The sequence below is a fragment of the Trichechus manatus genome, unplaced genomic scaffold (assembly GCF_000243295.1).
Source record: "Trichechus manatus latirostris isolate Lorelei unplaced genomic scaffold, TriManLat1.0 scaffold00016, whole genome shotgun sequence".
NCBI lineage: Eukaryota > Metazoa > Chordata > Mammalia > Sirenia > Trichechidae > Trichechus > Trichechus manatus.
Genome location: NW_004443952.1, coordinates 26087004 through 26106007, shown reverse-complemented (window position 1 = coordinate 26106007; position 19004 = coordinate 26087004). Strand labels below are relative to the sequence as shown.

At 44.0% G+C, this 19004-nt stretch overlaps 1 protein-coding gene across 1 annotated transcript in view; it reads left to right on the top strand.

The window, feature by feature from the left end:
* The window catches only part of LOC101358127 (phospholipid-transporting ATPase FetA-like), a 56374-nt gene extending 41812 nt beyond the window's left edge, over positions 1 to 14562 (top strand). The window contains exons 17-27 of the mRNA XM_023727336.1: positions 3649 to 3813; positions 4990 to 5101; positions 6780 to 6885; positions 7267 to 7414; positions 7973 to 8156; positions 9606 to 9829; positions 11075 to 11158; positions 12548 to 12793; positions 12963 to 13101; positions 14142 to 14272; positions 14368 to 14562. Of these exons, the coding sequence (XP_023583104.1) occupies positions 3649 to 3813; positions 4990 to 5101; positions 6780 to 6885; positions 7267 to 7414; positions 7973 to 8156; positions 9606 to 9829; positions 11075 to 11158; positions 12548 to 12793; positions 12963 to 13101; positions 14142 to 14272; positions 14368 to 14562 (1734 nt within the window). The remainder of the gene's footprint in view (positions 1 to 3648; positions 3814 to 4989; positions 5102 to 6779; positions 6886 to 7266; positions 7415 to 7972; positions 8157 to 9605; positions 9830 to 11074; positions 11159 to 12547; positions 12794 to 12962; positions 13102 to 14141; positions 14273 to 14367) is intronic.
* The last annotated feature ends 4442 nt before the right edge of the window (positions 14563 to 19004 follow it).

The following is a 19004-nucleotide window of genomic DNA, read 5'->3' as shown; positions in this document are numbered from 1 at the left end:
CTCCAGGTGGGTTGGGACCAATTGATGCATTTCAGATGGCCACTCGCTAGCTTTTAAGACCCTAGACACCACTCACCAAAGTGAGATGCAGAACATTTTCTTAATAAACTTTGTTTTGCCAATTGACCTAGATGTCCCCTGAAACCATGGTCCCCAGACCCCCGCCCCTGCTACCCTGTACCTCGAAGTATTTGGTTGTATTCAGGAAATGTCTTAGCTTTGGTTTAGTCCAGTTGTGCTGACTTCTCCTGTAGTGGGTATTGTCCTTCCCTTCACCTAAGATAATTCTTGTCTACTATCTAGCTAGTGAATAGATGTGAGTGTTTTGAGCTGCAGGGGAGGGAGACTGTGGGTAGTCCTGTGTATCTGGGGGTGCGTCCACATGTGTGTCTCTGTCATGTGTTTCTGTATAGGTGTAAATTGGTATCTGTACCTCTTTAACTGGTGGAAGAATAAAAACTACCTTATTCTGTGGGATCCTCACTGACCACCTTGCCAACTTCTGTGTCAAAGAGTTTTGAATGCAACAGGACTCCAGAGGAATGATGAGGATTATGTCTGTGGGAACACTTCCTACAATCAAAATAGTTCTCTGTATGATTCCTGGGTCAGGAGATCTAAGTCACACCTAGAATTTGCTTCAGAATGGGGCTTGCTGATGTGAGAGGCTACACTCTACCAGCCATGATGAGAACAGACTGCTTTTAGGGTATGGAGTACGGGGCTATTTGATACCTCCCTATGCTGTCATCAGGATTAGAATCCCCAAGGGCACTTCTCCCCTCCCTACCATACCTTTCTTCCACCCTCTAGGACTTAGGCTGTATCAGAAAGAGAGTGACTCCAGCCAGCTGGCACTAAAGTGGAAACAGATCCATACTCTCTGGTGTTTCTAGCCATAAACCTGGATATACAAAGGGTTGGAGGATCAGGAAGAGGTAGGAGGCAGATCACAAAAAAAAGATTTCATAAAGGAAATAGATGGGAGAGAATGTAATTTTATTAGGCCATTTTGGCTTGACCCTACATTAACACATAATCAGAAGTCAGAGAGCAAGTGGCCAACAGGTACATGAAAAGATGCTCACCATCATTAGTCATTAGGGAAATGCAAATCAAAACCACAATGAGATACCACTTTACACTCACTAGGATGATTTATAATCAAAAAGATGTCACACAATAATAAGTGTTGACAGGATGAAGAGAGATTCGAACCCCTCATATACTGCTGGAGGGAATATAAAATGGTGCAGCCACTTTGGAAAAAAGTCTGGCAGTTTCTCAAAATGTTAAACATAGAGTTACCATACCTTAAACCAAAACCTACTGCCGTTGAGTCAATTCCGACTCATAGTGACCTTATAGGGTTTCCAAGGTTCATAGGGTTTCTGTAAATCTCTACGGAAGCAGACTGCCCCATCTTTCTCTTGCGGAGCTGCTGGTGATTTCAAACCACCAGCCTTTTGGTTAGCAGTCAGTTGCTTTAACCACTGGGCCACCAGGGTTCTGTAGGGTTACCATGTGACCAGGCAGTTCCACTTTCAGGTATGTACCCAAGAGAATTGCTAACCTATGCCCGCTAAATGTTTATAGCAACATTATTCATAATAGCCAAAAAGTGGAAACAATCCAAATGTCTATCAACAAATGAATGGATAAACAAAGTATTGTATAGCCATACAATGGAATATTATTTGGAAAAAAAAGAAATGAAGTACTTGATACATGCTACAACATGGATGAACCTTGAAAATGTCATGCTAAGTGAAAGAAGCCAGTCACAAAAGGCCACATATTGTATGATTCCATTTATATGAAATGTCCAGAATAGGCAAATCTATAGATACAGAAACTAGATTAGTGGTTACCAGAGCCTGGGGACGAGGGAATAGGGAATGACTGCTAATGGGTACAGGATTTCTTTTTGGAGTAATGAAGATGTTCTGTAATTAGATAGTAGTGATAGGTGCACAATTTTGTGAATATACTAAAAAAAAAAAAAACACTGAATTCTACATTTTAAAGGGGCGGATTTATGGTGTGTGAATTATATCTCAATTAAAAAAAAAAAAACAGAAGTCAGAGAAGAGTCCAATGTGGAACAGCTCTTAGTCTTATACTGGTTCCCAGAAGCTGCAGTATTTTATGAGCTAATCTGAAAACTTCTCTTATCTTTTAACCATTCAGAACACATGAATTAGGGTATCTTCTTAGAGAGTGTTTCCACAGACTGGCTTCAGAGAGGGTCATAAAACTGTTTCAGATCTTTTGACCTGCTTCCTGCTACCAACTTTAACAGACACTTATGGTAGGTCCTGTGTACACTCCAATCTGTTAACCACTGATGACAAACCTATAAGAGTCAAGCTCAGCAACCCACTCATGTAGAAGCACAATCCAGGCCTTTAAGACAGGGATCAGCAAACAGGTCATACAAAAACAGGTGGCAAGCAAGATTTGGCCCACAGGCTCTAGTCTGCCCACCCCGGCTCTAAAAGAAAACTCACAAGTAAGGGATAAGACGTTACATTAACTGATGCTGCTAAATTATTTGTCGGATGAATGAGTGAATCTGTAAGGGTATGGTTAAGCTTGTCAAATTCTCTTATCAGAATCCTTTACAAACCAGTTTCTGCCACTATCACTTCCTTCTTGAGAAGTCTCCTGAGATCTACTCTTGGTCTTCTTTTTCATAGCTTAGGTTGCCAACAGTATAGGGTACTGTATATTGCCTTGTGTTAATTTCACCTGACAGCTAAAGTCAAACACTCAAGAGTTACACAGGAAACTAAGAGCAAAATATCAGGATGATAACTTGTATTTCTCTTTGCTCTTATAATGACAAAGTGAATTATTTTGCAGCTCATTATAGCAATGATCATGTAAAACTGTATTCATGTGCAGTTTTCAATATACAAAATTGTTTCCATACCACCATCAGTTGCATATATATTGTGCCCTAAACCATCCACACTCTCACTCCACCTTCCTTATGAACAAGGGTATACTTCTGCAAGATGGCTAGCTATAGTTAGTTAGGCTATATCAGTGGCCAAGGAGCAAAAGATGCTAACTCAGACAGTGTTTGAACCGTGGCCTCATTAGCACGGCCAGCTGTGGCTAATGAACTGAGTCAACCAGCTATAGACAGATGTACAAGTATGTGCTGGGTGAGGTGTCCATTGAATACTTGACAAAAGAAGGAAGGGAGAGAGGAAAATACAATGAATGTATGCTTGTAAAAAATAGTAACACCTTGGATTACTGTTAATGACAACTCCTTTTTACTTTATTATTCTCTTCATGGTCATACCATAGCCATCATTCTGCTCTCTGTAGAGAGTGAATTACTATCCCAGTTTTAAAGGAAAGAAACTTAGAAAACTTGCTTTTTCCTAGGGTCCTATAGCAATTACCTAACTCTAGCTAGAACTTAGAACCTTCAGTCTAGGTACTCTCCAACTCTATCCTCAGCTATGCTGTTCCCATCCTTGGGACATTTTGCTGAGAAAGCTCAACAGTTGCTTTTTGCTTAGGCTAGGAACTAGTCCCATGGTAGATGTGGGCTGAGGGGTCAGTTTGCCACTCCTTTAACTCAGCCTTAACTCAGCCCAGGCCTACAAAGAGCACACACATGTCTTCCAGGAGTTTGCCAGTGAAGGCCTTCGCACACTCATGGTGGCCTACCGAGAGTTGGACGATGCAGTCTTCCAGGACTGGAGCAAGAAGCATTCTGAAGCCTGTCTGTCTTTGGAGAATCGGGAAGATAAGTTATCAAATGTCTATGAAGAAATCGAAAAGGACTTGATGGTTAGTGTGAGGAAGCCAGGAACAGACTGAGGGTGGGGATGGGGATGGCAACCAGCAGGCTCAGCAAGGGCTCTGAGAGTGGCTTAGCACCAAAACTTTGCACTAGAGGCTGGATGCTGGAATCCAAGCTGATTCAGGATATCCTGGATCTTCAAAATCAATAAATAATGAAAAATGCACTGGATGTAATTTTGAGATTATACTGGCTGTAATGGAAGACCCAGGGAGACCAATTAGAAGGTTATTGGAATGGTACAGGTGAGAGATGATGATGGCTTGGTCCAGAGCCAGCCTGGGTCTATAGTGAAGGTGGTGAGGAATGGTTAGAGTCTATTTATTTTAAAAAGGTAGACCCAACATAATTTGCTGATGGATTGGATTATAAGGTATGAGAGAAAGAGAAGTTAAGGATGACCCGAGTGTTTTTGACCAAACTGATCCAAGCTGGCTCTGCTATAAAAAGAGAAATTACTAATAGCAAGTGGGAAAATTTGGAGATCCCAAAGGTTACAAACCTCCTCCCATAGTCAGTTTGTGCTGTATTTCTAGACTTTCCTTGTAGAGGCCTAGCAGAAATCTGGTTTGTCTGTCAGTTCTTCAGTCTTTCAGTCGTGGTGCCCATCCCTGTGGTTGGCACCATCAGGGTACTATAGAGAGGTGTGATGTTGGCCCAAGATGCTTTTAATTTAGTGTAGGAAAAGGCATTGAAAACCTTAGAGGGCCCCAGTGGGTATAAATGAATAAAGTATACCCAAGCCGTTGTGGGGTTGAAGAAACAACTGGAATAGGATACAGGGATCCCTTGTCTGGGGCCCACTACTTTCGGAGACCCAAGTCAGGAAGTGTGCTGTGAAGCAAGGGAGTGTTGAAGTGAAGGTGTGTTGAGAAACAGACTTATAAAGTTTAGAAGTGGCACACAGCTTCATGCATGACTTGAACAAGCCCCTTTCCACTCTCTGGTCCTAGTATTCTGTTTCTAAATTTGATTTCAGTGTATGGTTGAAAAGCTGCGTGTATTGAGAGGTAGATTGTGCTGAGTTTTTTATCACTGGAGTCCTTATATCAGGACAGAGTCAGCTTATTAAAGGGGATGCTGGTGCCAGTTCAGTTGCTGGGTGGCATTAACTGCTGTGACTCTCTCCCTTTTCCTCACTCACCTGGTATCTTTGTTTGAAGCTGTTAGGGGCCACAGCCATAGAAGACAAGCTGCAAGATGGAGTACCTGAGACAATCATCACCCTGAACAAAGCCAGAATTAAAGTGTGGGTTTTAACTGGAGATAAGCAAGGTAAAGAGGAGCTCCTAGCCTGAGAATCCTCTTCCCTGCACACCTTAGCCATTTCTTGACAAATATTTTGTAACTCAGGTCAACAAGTCCTTACAGGACACCTTCATTCTCGGTCTTGTATACACTTTGTTGAGCAAATACTTTATGCCAGATGCTGTGTGTCTTAGTTATCTATTGCTGCTATAACAGAAATACCACAAGTGGATGGCTTTAAAAAGAGAAATTTATTCACAGTAAAGTAGGTAAAAGTCCAAATTCAGGGCATCAGCTCCAGGGGAAGGCTTTCTCTCTGTCGGCCTTCTTCTCATCAGTGTTCTCCCGGACTAGGAGATTCTCCATGCAGGCACCCCGGGTCCCAAGCATGTGCTCTGCTCCCGGCACTGCTTTCTTGATGGTATGAGGTCCCCCTGTCTCTCTGCTCACTTCTCTCTTTTATATCTCAAGAGATTGCCTCAGGACACAATCCAGTCTTGTAGATTGAGTCCTGCCTTACGCCGCTCATCCTCCCTCATTAACATCATAGAGGCAGGATTTATAACATATAGGGAAATCACACAATACCAGGAATTATGGCCCAGCCAAATTGATACACACATTTTTTGGGGGACATAATTCAATCCATGACACTGTGTTAGGCATTGAGGACACAAAGATGAATAAATCAGACATGATCCCTGTCATCTAAGAACTCATAAGCTAAACACTTTAGAGTTTTCTCTGACTATAACCTTTCTGTTGTCCCAAAGATGAATTCTCTCACCACATCCTGCCATCTTAGTTCAGCCTTCATCTCCTCTTGGCTGTACTTTTGCAAAAACTTCTGAACTGATGTCTCTGTCTCTTGCCCTTATTGATTTTAGCACAGCCTACACAACTATCACTATTTATATTTTCCTAAAAGATACTATTTTCATGATGTTACTCTCCTGCTTAGTGATCTACGGTGACTCCACATTGTAAAGGTCAGACTCCCTGTCTGGCCTTCAAGACTGTGATAATCTGTTGCTGCCTACACATTCTTATCTCCATCTTAATGTGACCGTTATATTCAGTATGTCCTACTGTAGGGCCTCTGTTCATGTTGTTTCCCCATTTGAAATGCTTTCTTCTTCCACCTAAACAAGTCTTAGTCATCCTTCAAAGCCTTCCTCCAAGAAAGTTTCTGTGACCATTGCAATCTTTCCTCTGAATTCTAATACCATTCACAGCCAGGGTTCAGGACTTAATTTTTTTATTAATACGAATTCATTTCAAACTCTAGATTTCTTGATATAAAGGAAGCACTACAACCCAAACTTGTCTCAGTCCCCCATAAAATCTAGCATAGAGATGGGCACAGTGCTGTTAAGGAAATATATCCTGAGTGCCTGGAGAAGTAAATACAGGCTGGAGTTCCTTTAAGAAATATGCAAAGGCTTTGTAGAGAAGGCTTAGCCAGAACGATCCTAGTTATTGATAAATAACTCACAAGTCTATACCCAGTAGACAGTCATCTGCAGATGTTTGAATATTGTCTCCACTGACCAGAGAAAACTACTCTTTGACTGCATATGTGGAAAATCTAGACAAATGGCCTCTAGACCCCACTGTTAGAGTCTATGAACCTGTATACTATGAAGACCCTGCCTCAATATATAGCCCCAGCCAAAGTGAGACCTGTGTTGCACTTTCCCTGCAGAGACTGCTGTGAATATTGCCTACTCCTCTAACATATTCAGTGAAGAAATGGATGGGGTATTCATCGTGGAGGGCAGGGATGATAAGACTGTTCACAAAGAACTCAGGTACAGATGGGAGAGCTGCCGTAGCCAATCACGGGACCCAAGATTTCCCACCCATCTCTTCACCCAGTGTGGCCCCCACAGTACCAGAAGGAACAAAGAAGAAATGGAGAAGAAAACAAGAAACCCAAAATATTTGAGAGAATTCTGTAAAGAAGCATTAGAGCTAAAGAAGTTGGAGTGTGGGGGATGGAAAGTACTGTGTGTAGATGGTCAGGGACCCAAGGAAGTGGCAAGTCTCAGGAGGCAGTCAAGTCTGAGCTCCTGGCTGCTGCTTTACTGAGGCCCTATACCCACCTTGCCCTCTGTCAGTTTGGAGTACATTTTCTTTCCTAAGCTCTAGAGTTTCAGATCAGACTCTGACCAACTACTTTTGGTTTTCAGGGCAGCAAGGAACCAGATGAAGCCTGAGTCTTTACTAGAAACAGATCCAGTAAACACTTCTCTCACTATGAAGCCCAAAAAGCCCTTCAGAATACCTGAGGAGGAGCCCAGCGGCAGCTATGGCTTGGTCATCAATGGCTGCAGTTTGGTGGGCAACACAGAGCTGCAACTCTGTTCTCTTCTTGCGAGAAACCTTCTTCCTAGGTCCAACCTACTTTAGGGAAATTACAGGACCCCTTCCCTGTTCCATGAGTCACCCTATTCCTCCCCACTTCAGGAGCCCTTGTGCAATGGACACCTTTCCCCATGCTTCTATAGACAGAAGTAAATGAGAAAAGAGAAGCCAAGGGCATTTTCCTTTCTTATCCAAATTATTCACTAATTATGGTGGCCTATCACTTATGGGAAGGGAGGAAATGAGCATAACCAGATCCTCCAAGAAGTCACTTGCCCTCATAGCCAGTCAACTGATTTGACCTAGTGAGGGGCCCTGAGCGGTTTCCCACTGGAGGTTGAGTCACATGTGAGGATGCCCAGACCCAATATGGGGGGCTTGTCCTCATTTGAGGGTGGAAAGCCTTAGGCACAGCTATGCCCGTCCTATGAAGGGCAGGAGAGTATAGAGGGGAGGGGAAGGTCTTGGGAATGTCCTGCCCTGAGGGTCTTTTTGGGCAGCCTGAAGAATGAGTATGTCCTGGTGCTGCAGGCCTATGCTCTAGAAGGGAACCTGGAGCTGGAACTGCTGCGAACTGCGTGTATGTGCAAGGGGGTGATCTGCTGCCGGATGACACCTCTTCAGAAGGCCCAGGTGGTAAACCTGGTAAAGAAGTACAAGAAGGTGGTGACACTGGCCATCGGGGATGGGGCCAATGACGTCGGCATGATCAAAGGCATGTGAGGGGATGGGAGAGGAGCCTCCAGCCATAAGCTGACCCCTTCCTTCATAGGCAAAACTGATTGGGGTGGCACTGTGCTGCTGGCTCACACTCCTGCATATCAAATGTGTTATACATTTATACTGTTATGCAGCTACATTCATGCTCCCCTATACCTGCACTCAGACTTACTTGCATATGCATACATCATCCCATATCCACAGGCTTCCACACACATTCCGATTCATGCATTTACAGTCATACACACAGATACAGCTGTGAAAGAAAACATGTATACATTCACTGAACAACAGGCTGTGCAACTACCATACCATCTTTCTGAGATGGCACCAAATCCCACAGAAAGAATCCCTGGGCAGGAATCGTAGTCTATTTCCTTTCTGAAGACTGTAGGCCTGAGCAATGTTAGGAAGAAGACAGAACTGCCCAGCCAGGGAATTATCTGTAAGGCCCAAGGCAGGGATCTTTTCCTCCCTGAGGCAGTGTTCCCAAGGGCTTGCCGGGGTTCTGCTGGCTGGAGGAGAGCAGGGGACTTACTGATAGCTTCAAACCAATAGAGGCAAATGGCTGAAAGTTACCAGTCTACATTTCAGCTGAATGTGGTAGCCTCCAGTAACTTGTGGTTCTGTGAGATGTGGACAAAATCTAGCCATCCTCTAGTCCAACCTCTCTTCCCACACAGGAAGCACTGGCCGTTATTCCAGCTTCAGCTTCAATATTGAGAAGTGGTCTTGCTCTCTTCCCCAGTTTCTAGAATTTCTGTTTTTTAGGCCCTTAGAGGTTTCAGTTATCCCATTAAGCAGTGTAATAAGTATATACCAGAAGATCAGTGAATCTGGCCTTCATTACAAAAAACTAATTAAAGCTTTTAGAAACTTCAGTCTTATCTCCCATCAAGTGTGATCCTTGCTTTACCCAGAAAAAAGTCACCATAGGCCTCCTGAAGAATTTGTTTCTCACTAACAAAGTATGTATATCACATACTCCTCCCAACAGTTAGATGTCAGCCCCTTAGATAAACTCAGGTAATTAAATACTTTATTAGACTAACATCCATCCTGCATCTTTAATTGATTTAACTGGCTTCCAGAGAAAACAATAAAATGTTAACTCAGCATCTGGACAGTAGGGAAGAGCCCAGATGGCTGGAGTAGGGGCAAAGACAATCTAGGACAGCCTTCTAGTCCTAGCCTGGCCAGGCGTTCTTGAGTGGCAGCATCCAAACCAAAGTACAAATGAAGGAGTTATTTTCTGACTTGCAGGGGAGGGACAGTCCACTAAGGAGAAAAGCCCCCACCAAGTAAGTGCCATTTTGAGCTGGGCCTAACAGTATTTTCCAACTATAAATAAGTGGTTTGTATAACATGATCTCAGCCTTCCCTCTAGGCTGGGAGCCCAACAAATGAGCTCTGTGGCTGAGAAGCTTCTGGGGTTTCGTTGCAGCTGCCCATGTTGGGGTTGGAATCAGCGGCCAGGAGGGGATGCAGGCCATGCTCAGCAGTGACTTCACCTTTTCCCAGTTCCACTATCTCCAGCGTCTGCTCTTGGTCCATGGTCGCTGGTCCTATAATCGCATGTGCAAGTTTCTCAGCTACTTCTTTTACAAAAACTTTGCCTTCACCCTGGTGCACTTCTGGTATGCCTTCTTCAGCGGTTTCTCTGCGCAGGTAGGAGGCCAGGTGACAATCCCCACTCTTTTCAACTGGGTCTTCTCTAGCCATCTACCACTTCAGCCAGCTCAGACCCTTTTCTCCTCTAGAGACCAACATATGATGTGCTGCCATCCACCCATCAAGTTCCTTTCCATGCTGATCCCATCTCCCACCCCTATACTAACCTTAGATTTCCAAATCCTAACTTTCCTGGCCTGGCTCTGTCTTGACTATGACCCTTATCTTAGAACTCTCCCATTGGCTATTTTCACCTTTTCCCCTGACATTGAGACCTAGAGCTTCCAAACTTATGTGGGGAAATTCTTAGATCTGGGAGTTTTCTTAGCATCCCAAGTAATCTTTAAGGGACAGGCTAAGCCTCAAGGAGCCTCTGGACCATGCCAGACAGGCCAGTTATGGTGTTCATCTGTAATCATATTTGGAAACACAGCTTCCTTTTACTACTTATTCCCCATCCCCACTGCCCCCACACACAGTTCTTGCTCTGATGAATTAATTCCACATTTGAATATGAAATCTGTCCCACCATAGTGGGGGAAGGGTACACCTGAATTTTGATGTTCTAAGAGGAGTCCTTTTTCCCATGAGAAGAGTTCAGGAGTCTCTCAAGGATTCCCAAGAGAAGCAACGTCAGGGACAATTATCTTGGGAGATCCCTACTATCCTTGTTGCCGTGGGCTCCAGGGAAAACAAACCAGTCAGGAGACAGTAGAAGACTTATATACCCCCAGCACCTAGAGAAGCAAGTCTGGTTCGTTGGGGGTGCATGTGTGTGTATGTGGCTACTTATCTCTTGTGGCTGGTAAGGAAAGGGGACCGCTCAAGGCTCCAGGATGGAGCACCCAGTTGGGGAAGGGTCTATTCTCCTTGCCAACATCAGGAGGTATCCAGTACTACAGAAACTACTGTATGCCAGAGAGATAAAAGAGCCCAGAGGCTTACATGCCTGGGAGTGTAGGAGTACAGCCAGTATTCCCTAGCAGGTACTCGGGGTCCTTTCTGTGCAGGGAGGGTCAAGGCAGGTCATGGTAGGGTTGGTCCAGATCAACCTTGTAGGCTTGATGTGGCCTTGCCCCAGCCTGGGGGTCAACCTTCTGAGTCAAGTTTCTGAAATCAAAATGCCGCTCTAGGTTAGTGTGGTAGTGGTAGTGGGAGGATGGTGCTGTCTTGGGCCTGGGAGGTGGAGCTAGGGATTGGGAGGAGAGAGGAGCCTAAGAAATCTCCTTGGTGTCCTTCCAGACAGTTTATGATAACTGGTTCATCACCTTCTACAACCTGGTCTACACCTCTCTCCCTGTTCTGGGCCTGAGTCTGTTTGATCAGGTAAGACTGCGGGAAAGCATCTCAGTTAATGCTGAAGCCCCTAGGCCCTTGAGGAGTATTCCCAAAAGTGAGAAGTTCTGCAAGAGCTGAGGTCTACAAAGTCAAGTGTAAATGGAATAATTTCTAGAGCAGGGAAGAGAGCTCATCACTCTAGATGGGTATTATAGAATAAAGAATCCTTTTCCATAGAGAATAATCATCAGTTTTCTAAATCCCATGTCCCAAGTTTTCCCATGTCAGTTTTATCCTTGTAGACAGGAATATGGAAATTGTACTACGTGGTAAATTGAGTGTGTACGAAAGTATTGAAAGGACAGAGAGTTATTGAGGCTGGACTGAGCAAGGGCCTTCAAGGAAGGAGAGACCAACCTAGAAATACTGAGGATGAGATAAACCAGTGCAGGGAGGCCTAGGTGAGAGGTCTTGAAGGGAAAGCATGGGAGTGTGGCTATGATACTGTGAGTCATAGGGAGCCAGCATAGGTGATACCATCCATCCCTACTAGAAATTCCCCTGGGTGTTGAGGGTCCTGGCGCCCCACTTCTCACTCCTCTTCTACCCCTGCTTCCCATCCTGGGCACATGGAGTAGAAAAAGAGCCTCTAAAGAGGAATAAAGTAGCTAAAAGAAAACATCATGGGAACAGGGTTCCCGGTCTCCATCAGGGTAGTGACTCTGAAGAAAATTCTCCATAAAGTAGCTGCCAACCTCCGAGCTGCCAAGAGGGAAGGGTTATGTCACTCAACAGTACTATCCAGCCTCAGTGGTCTAATTCTAGGGATCTACAGTCTCTGAAGCCAAGCCTCAAGCTTTGTTATCTGAAGTTTCAGACTTAAGAGATAAAGATGATCCAATGTTACCCACACAAAGAATTCTCCCACTTGAGTTCACCAATATGGAAATAGAAGGAAAATCACAGAACATGGATACTTACAAGGGACAAACTGGTCCCTACTGGCTCCCCCTCACTCCTGACTTTTGACACAAAGAAGATTCAACTAAAGGAACACCTAAACCTGGAAACTCATGTCCCAGATGCCTGCTACATCCCAAGCTCCAGTCTTCCTTCCCTTCCAGCTACCCAAATCCTAATTGCGCCCTTCTTACTTAACTCCCCAATCCTTACTGAGTCCAAATCCTCCCACCATTTTTACCCTCTCCTAGTTTTCTTCAACTGCCTAGGTCCTTGCCTAAAGAGTAGGATTTCAGGAAGGGTTTGTGGTCTCTGCTCTGTTCTGGTGGTTCTACTTCTCAAGCAATCCATGAGGTTCCCAGGGAGCTGGCAGCAGACAATCTAGGACTCATTGAGGGAAAAAGTGTCTCCTGTGGTGGAGATGGGACCTTCTATGGAGAAACCCTGAGCCATCCTCCTTACCTCTGGTATTTCCAGGATGTGAATGAAACATGGAGCCTACGTTTCCCAGAGCTGTATGAGCCAGGCCAGGACAACTTCTATTTCAACAAGAAGGAATTTGTGAAGTGTTTAATGCATGGGATCTACAGTTCCCTCGTGCTGTTCTTTGTCCCCATGGAGACCATTTACAATTCAGTGCGCAATGATGGGACGGAAATCTCTGACTACCAGTCCTTCTCCATGATGGTGCAGACCTCCTTGCTCTGCGTGGTCACAATGCAGGTGTGACTAGTGGGGATGGGGTAAGGGGACTGGGTGAGAAGCCTGGTGGGAGAGAGGGAGAAAGGGAAGGAGGGTGAGAAGGGAGCATCCTGCATTGTAGAAGAGGAAAAAGGAGGTGGCTGCTAGGTCCCAGGACACAGAGTACCGTACATAAGAGGATAATTTTCAGATTGCCCTGGAGACAACCTACTGGACACTCATAAACCACTTCTTCATCTGGGGTAGCCTGGGCTTCTACTTCTTCATCATATACTTCCTATATAGTGATGGCCTGTGCCTAATGTTCCCCAACGTCTTCCAATTCCTAGGTAAGGCCCTGCCCAGTGGGGGTATATGCGGGAGGCAAGAGGGGTAGGAGGGGATTTTTTAACCAAGTGTATCTGTTTAATGTTTATTGAGCAGCTATTACTATGTGCTAGGCTCTGTAGGGAAACCCTGGTGACATAGTGGTTAAGTGTTACGGCTGCTAAACAAAAGGCTGGCAGTCTGAATCCACCAGGCACTCCTTGGAAACTCTATGGGGCAGTTCTACTCTGTCCTATAGGGTCACTATGAGTCGGAATCAACTCGATGGCAACGGGTTTGATTATTTTTTAGGCTCCGTAGATAAAGATATGAATAAGACACAGCCTCTGGATTAAAAGGACTCAAAAATCTAGCTAGGGGGAATATTTTACCTTATTAGTATTTACAAGATATTTTCAGATTTCTTACCTAATTTGATCTTTACAGCATCCTATGATGTAGGCAGAACTAGAATTATTAGCACCAGTCTAGAGACTGAAGACAGATTTTTCAAAATTAAATGACTCAAATCTAGGTGTCCTGACTCTCAGTCCAATGTCTTTTACACTGTGGCATACTGCCTATTGTCTCCCATATTAATTTCCCTCTCTCCCATCTCTCTTCTGAGGACAAAATCTGAGGACAAAATGCAGACGGAGTAGAGATATAGATGTAGCTGGCTCCTAACTTTTGCCAGGCCACTAATTCATTTTTCTCCTCCAAAGCCTTCCGTCTCATTTTTATGTCCAGGCCAGTGCTGTAGGATTCCCCCATAACCTGCCCCCACCCCCCAACCCTGCCTTTAGAGGGAGACAGAGGCACCTAAATTCACATGACTTTGGCTCTGAAAAGCACCCAACCGTAATTCTTGTGCATTTATATTATGTCTCAGGAGACTAGATTATCTCCAAATCAATAACTTTTTTCTTTGGACCAGAATGGTATTTAAGTTCTAGCTGGTACCCCTACCCCTGGCTCCACCTCCTTCCCTCCCCGCCCCCCCATCACCTCACCCTACTCCCACTCTGTTTCGGCCTTTCTCCTTCTGGCTAATTGTTTTCAGGAGTGGCCAGGAACACTCTAAACCAGCCGCAGGTGTGGCTGAATGTTACCCTCACTGTGGCCCTCTGTGTGTTGCCTGTGATTGGGTACCAATTTCTCAAACCACTGTTCTGGCCCATCAGCGTGGACAAGGTAAGAGGAACAGAGTATCTAACCATATATGATTCATGACCCTCTTTGCCTTTGCCTCTGTAAATGAAAACCCTGTCCCCCTGCTCTGGCTGTAGGCTTTATCCAGAATTCGTGAATGCATGAAACATCCACTGCCACCCCCAGCCCAGGCCAAAATGAAACACATACACTATCGACGACGTTCTGCCTACGCGTTCTCCCACAAGCAGGGCTTTGGGGCCCTCATCACCTCCGGCAAGACCATGAAGTTCGAGTTACCCAAGAAAAGCAGCACTTCGCTTAAAAAATAGAGGCCCTTAGGGAAACTCCAAAGGAGTCAGTCATTGCTCTTCCTCCCTTGTTTCATGCAACTTAGTAAGGAGGCATTAGAGTCCCCGGGGAAGCAGCATAAACCTGCTCCTCCACTTTTGCTGCAGGGGCTCAGCCTCTTCATTCCTCAGAAGTAAGGAAAGGAAAGGTAAAGAGAAAGCCCCTAGATATCTGCCAGAGTTTCAGCATTTCAAGAAAAAATGTCAGGGCTCCCTTCCATCAACCCTTCCCAGTTTTAATCCAGATAAGCAAATATGGAAGTAGAGGGTGAAGAGGGAGAAGGTTGAGAAAGAAAAAGAAGATAGGACCTAAGAAGCTTACTTTCGGCCCTATCTCCCAAAGCCAGGGCAACCATAGTCCTCCCAGGGCCCCAGCCAACCATACTGCCACCCAGGTACCCTTCTCAGGCTTATCTGGGGATTTGGGGTGAGTCTTTTGCCAGCCCTAGGTAGCAAAAGGAGAAGGCAGCTATGAAGAGTTGGTCTTAAGAAGCTGAAGGAGACTTTCTGGACCAAAAAAAAAGGAGGTGATTCCTGCCAGGACAGGACAGCTGAAGGTTTTGCCTTCTTCCCTTCTCTTTGACCTCTTTGACCCAAGAACTAACATCTGTTCAGGCCTCAAAACTGGGAGGGGAAGACTGTAAGGGGTTTTAAAATCTTTTCTTGAGGGGACATAAGCCATAATTGGTGAGCATTTATCTTCACCCCATAAAATTATTTTGACAAAAAAATTATATGTACTTGGGAAATTGTTTATGGAGTAATAAATTGTTTATTTTGGAGTCAAGAGATTTGTTTGATCTGTTGGGGCCCCAGTGACAATAATATCCTCCGAGCAATATCATTGGCCCACAGATCCCCAATATCCTACCTCTTCAAATCAGACCAATATCCCTGCCCTCTTCTCTCCTTTTTCAGCTCCATCCCACTTTTCTGCCTCCTCCTGCTAGACTCATCTTGGCCTCAGTGTGACCATCTCTTTTTAACCATATAGCTCTATCCTCTTAGCACACCTTAAAATTGATTCCTAAAGCTCAGTGCTAGGTTCTCTGCTCATCTTATCAGTGCATTTTCCTAAACTGACTTCATCCAAACTCATGAGTTCATTTACCAACAAAAGAAGATTCTGAACTCTATCTCTAGCCCACATCTTTTTGCCAAGGTCCAGATTCATATACTGAACAGATTCTGAGACCCTTCACATACTGAAGCTCAGGAAACTCAAACTCAACCCATCCAACTGTACTAATCACTTTTCCCCAAATTTCACCCCAGATGCCACCACCATCATCCTAGTCACCCAAGGCAGAACTACAGGAATCATCCTGTACTACTTCTTCTAGCTTAATTTCCAGTCAGTCATTAAGTCACGTAAATTATGCATCCTTATTCTTTCTTGTTTTCAGTTCCCTCCATTACTGCCATTGCCCTTGTTCAGACTTTCATCACCTCTCACCTGGATTACTGCATAAAATCTTCCAACTCATCTCCTGAGTTCTCCTCTTTCTAAAGTATCACTGGCACTGCTTCCAGAGTAATCTTTCTGAAGGCAAATTTGATCATGTCAGACCCCAGGTTAGCATGCTTTAGGTGCTTCCCAAGCCTTCTATTACTGATCTTCATGTCCTCAAACATGCTGTTCTCACATCCTAAAATCCTTCCCCCCAACTCCCTTCTTCATCTAGCCAACTCCTAGTCACCCTTCAAAACTCAGATTAGGTTGGAACTAGACTAAGGTGTGGTTGCAAAACATTGTGAATGTATTAAATGCCAGGGAATTGTACACTTTAAAATGGTTAATATTATGTGAATGTCACTTCAGTTAAAAAAAAAAAAACTCATATCAAGCATTGTCTTCTCCCAGGAAACCTCCCTGATCCCTCAGTGTGATTTATATATCTGTTCTGTTTGTTCATTTGCACCCCTGTTCATACACCTCTATCGATGACACTTATCATAGGGCATTATACTAATCATTGATTTACTTGTCTATTCCCAGGCCTTAAATAAATGACTGTTGAAGGAATGAACAAATGAAAGAATATCAATATCTCTTTCTCTGCCTGTACTATCTATTTCCATAAGTAGTAGCATCACCATCTAATAGCTCAAGCCAGAAACATTTTAGACTCCTCTCTTTCATTGTTCTCACTTAATCCGTTCAGTTACCAAGTTCCATAGACTCTGTCTCAGAAGTGTCTTCAAATCTATCCCTTCCAATTCATCCGCAGTGCCACTGCTCTCATTGCTTTTTGCCTAGATTATGGCAACATCCTCCTCTCTGGTCTCCCTGCCTCCAGTTCTGCTTCTTTCCAATTCATTATTCACACAGAGAATAACTTTCCAAAATACAAATCAGGTCATGTCATTTGCCAGTTTAGAATCCTTTAGTGGCTCATGATGGCTTCCCTACCTTGGTATTGCCCACCTTTCCAGCTTTATTGACCACTCTATGATGCACACATCTGCACTCCTGCCATACCAAACTATTTGTAGTTCCCTGAAGGTTCTTCAGAAGCCTTGGCTCTTTATACTCTCTGTTCTGAGAGTACCCTTCCCTTCCCTCCTCCCTTTTCCTAGCTGATGTCTATCTCCCCTTCTTCTCAGCTTGTGTCACTTCCTCTGGGAGCCTTCACTGACACCACAACCTCCCATTCTGAGTTGGGTTCCTCTTCTTGCACTAGAGTACCTGGTACTTATCTCGTTTTCAGTTCCCAAGATCTGAATGCATTATCACTCACACACCCATTCTAATCGTGGTTTACTTCCCTGTCTTCTCTGCTAGGCAGTGAGCCATTTCCTTGAAGGCAAGACCTTTGTCTCGTTTTTGTATTCCCATCACCCAGCAGAGTGCTGGCAGTTAGATTATTAATGTTTTTCAGTGAGTGAGTGAGTGAATGAATGCAATCTATTACCTTTTATTTCTCCTAAACTTATTTCTTACCCTGTCCTTTCAAAATGAATCTTACCCTTCTGTCTCTAATTTCCGGTTATACGTTAGGGCCTTCTTATGAAACATAGTCGTCACTCATGGTCTCCCACCTGAAACATTTGTAAAATACAGCTTGGACCAGTAATAGCCCCCCAAAGCTCCTGAATAATCACCATCCTCTCCAGGTGGTTTTTATGCATAATGGGAGGTGTGAGTCTCAGCCTCTTCAGTGTCCACTGAGGGAACAAGGCATTAGATGCCACATTCCAAAGTGAGGTGTGACATGACCATGCACGACTTGTGAAAAAGGGGTTATGAAAAACAAGTTTGCAACTCTTAACTCCCTTGCCCACCTTGAGAAAAGGGCCAGAAATCCACATATTATAAAGGGATCTTTGGAGAGAATTGTTAGTGGGCATTGAGTCCCATTCCAACTCCCAGTTATTTCAAGTTGAGAGAAGGGCTTTAAGGAAACTACTTATAGAGATTAATATAATTACTGTGTTTCAGGGACACAGAAGATTGATGCCTGACTCATACCTGGAAAATCTAAAAAGTGAAGAACAATTAGCTATCTGTTATAAGCAGACCAAGAAGAGGTGGCTGTGGTGAGATTAGCCTGTGATTCCATAGTTTTTCCAGGCAAGGGATGCATAGGTGCCCCCCATAAACCGTATAGGGGCCATGTAAGAAAAAGACATAGCTGGAGTTTCTTTATCTTGTCAAAGAGACCATCTGAAAGGTTGAGGAGACCGCAGCAGAAGAAGGCATAAGATATGTTGTCAAATGCCCAAGCACTTAACCACTGTGCCACCAGGGCTCCCTCAAATGCCTAGGGATTTCTAATTAGATAGGAGGTTGCCTGAGGGCGGGATTGTCTATGAAGGAGCACAAGGTAGATTTTCTATATCTTGATTTTTGATGTGGTTACATGGTGTATACATTTGTCAAAACTCATCAAACTGTACACTTAAAATGTATGCATTTTATTGTCTATAAATTATACCTCAATAAAGTTGATTTTTAAAATGCCTACAGATTTTCTAAAGGAGTCATAAGTGATGAACTAGAGGAGATGGATTCGCCCACATTAAAGTAACTAGCTATAGGAGAGATATTGCCAACAATGGGGAGGAAATCTCTAAAGAAAAGAACCTACAAAAGGGCTTCTTGAGAAAGATTCAGCTTTAGATACCTGCCAAACACTGACACTAATTCATGACAGTATTAGTTAAGTCAGAAATTTCTTCTTCTCTTTTCCCTACCCCCTTCCTTGCTCAAGCCCTGGAGAAAGCAGGATTAGAAAGCTGGGGAAGGAGAAATAAGCGGGAAAAGACAGACATCTACTAAGCCCTACCCTGTTTACCCACTGATCATTGTCACCTGGGATAGGGCCAAGCTGACAGATGGGAATCACCTTAATTTTAAAATTTGAGGTTTGTTTTTTGCATTTAATTTTTTAAAATATTTTATTGTATTTTTGGTGAAAGTA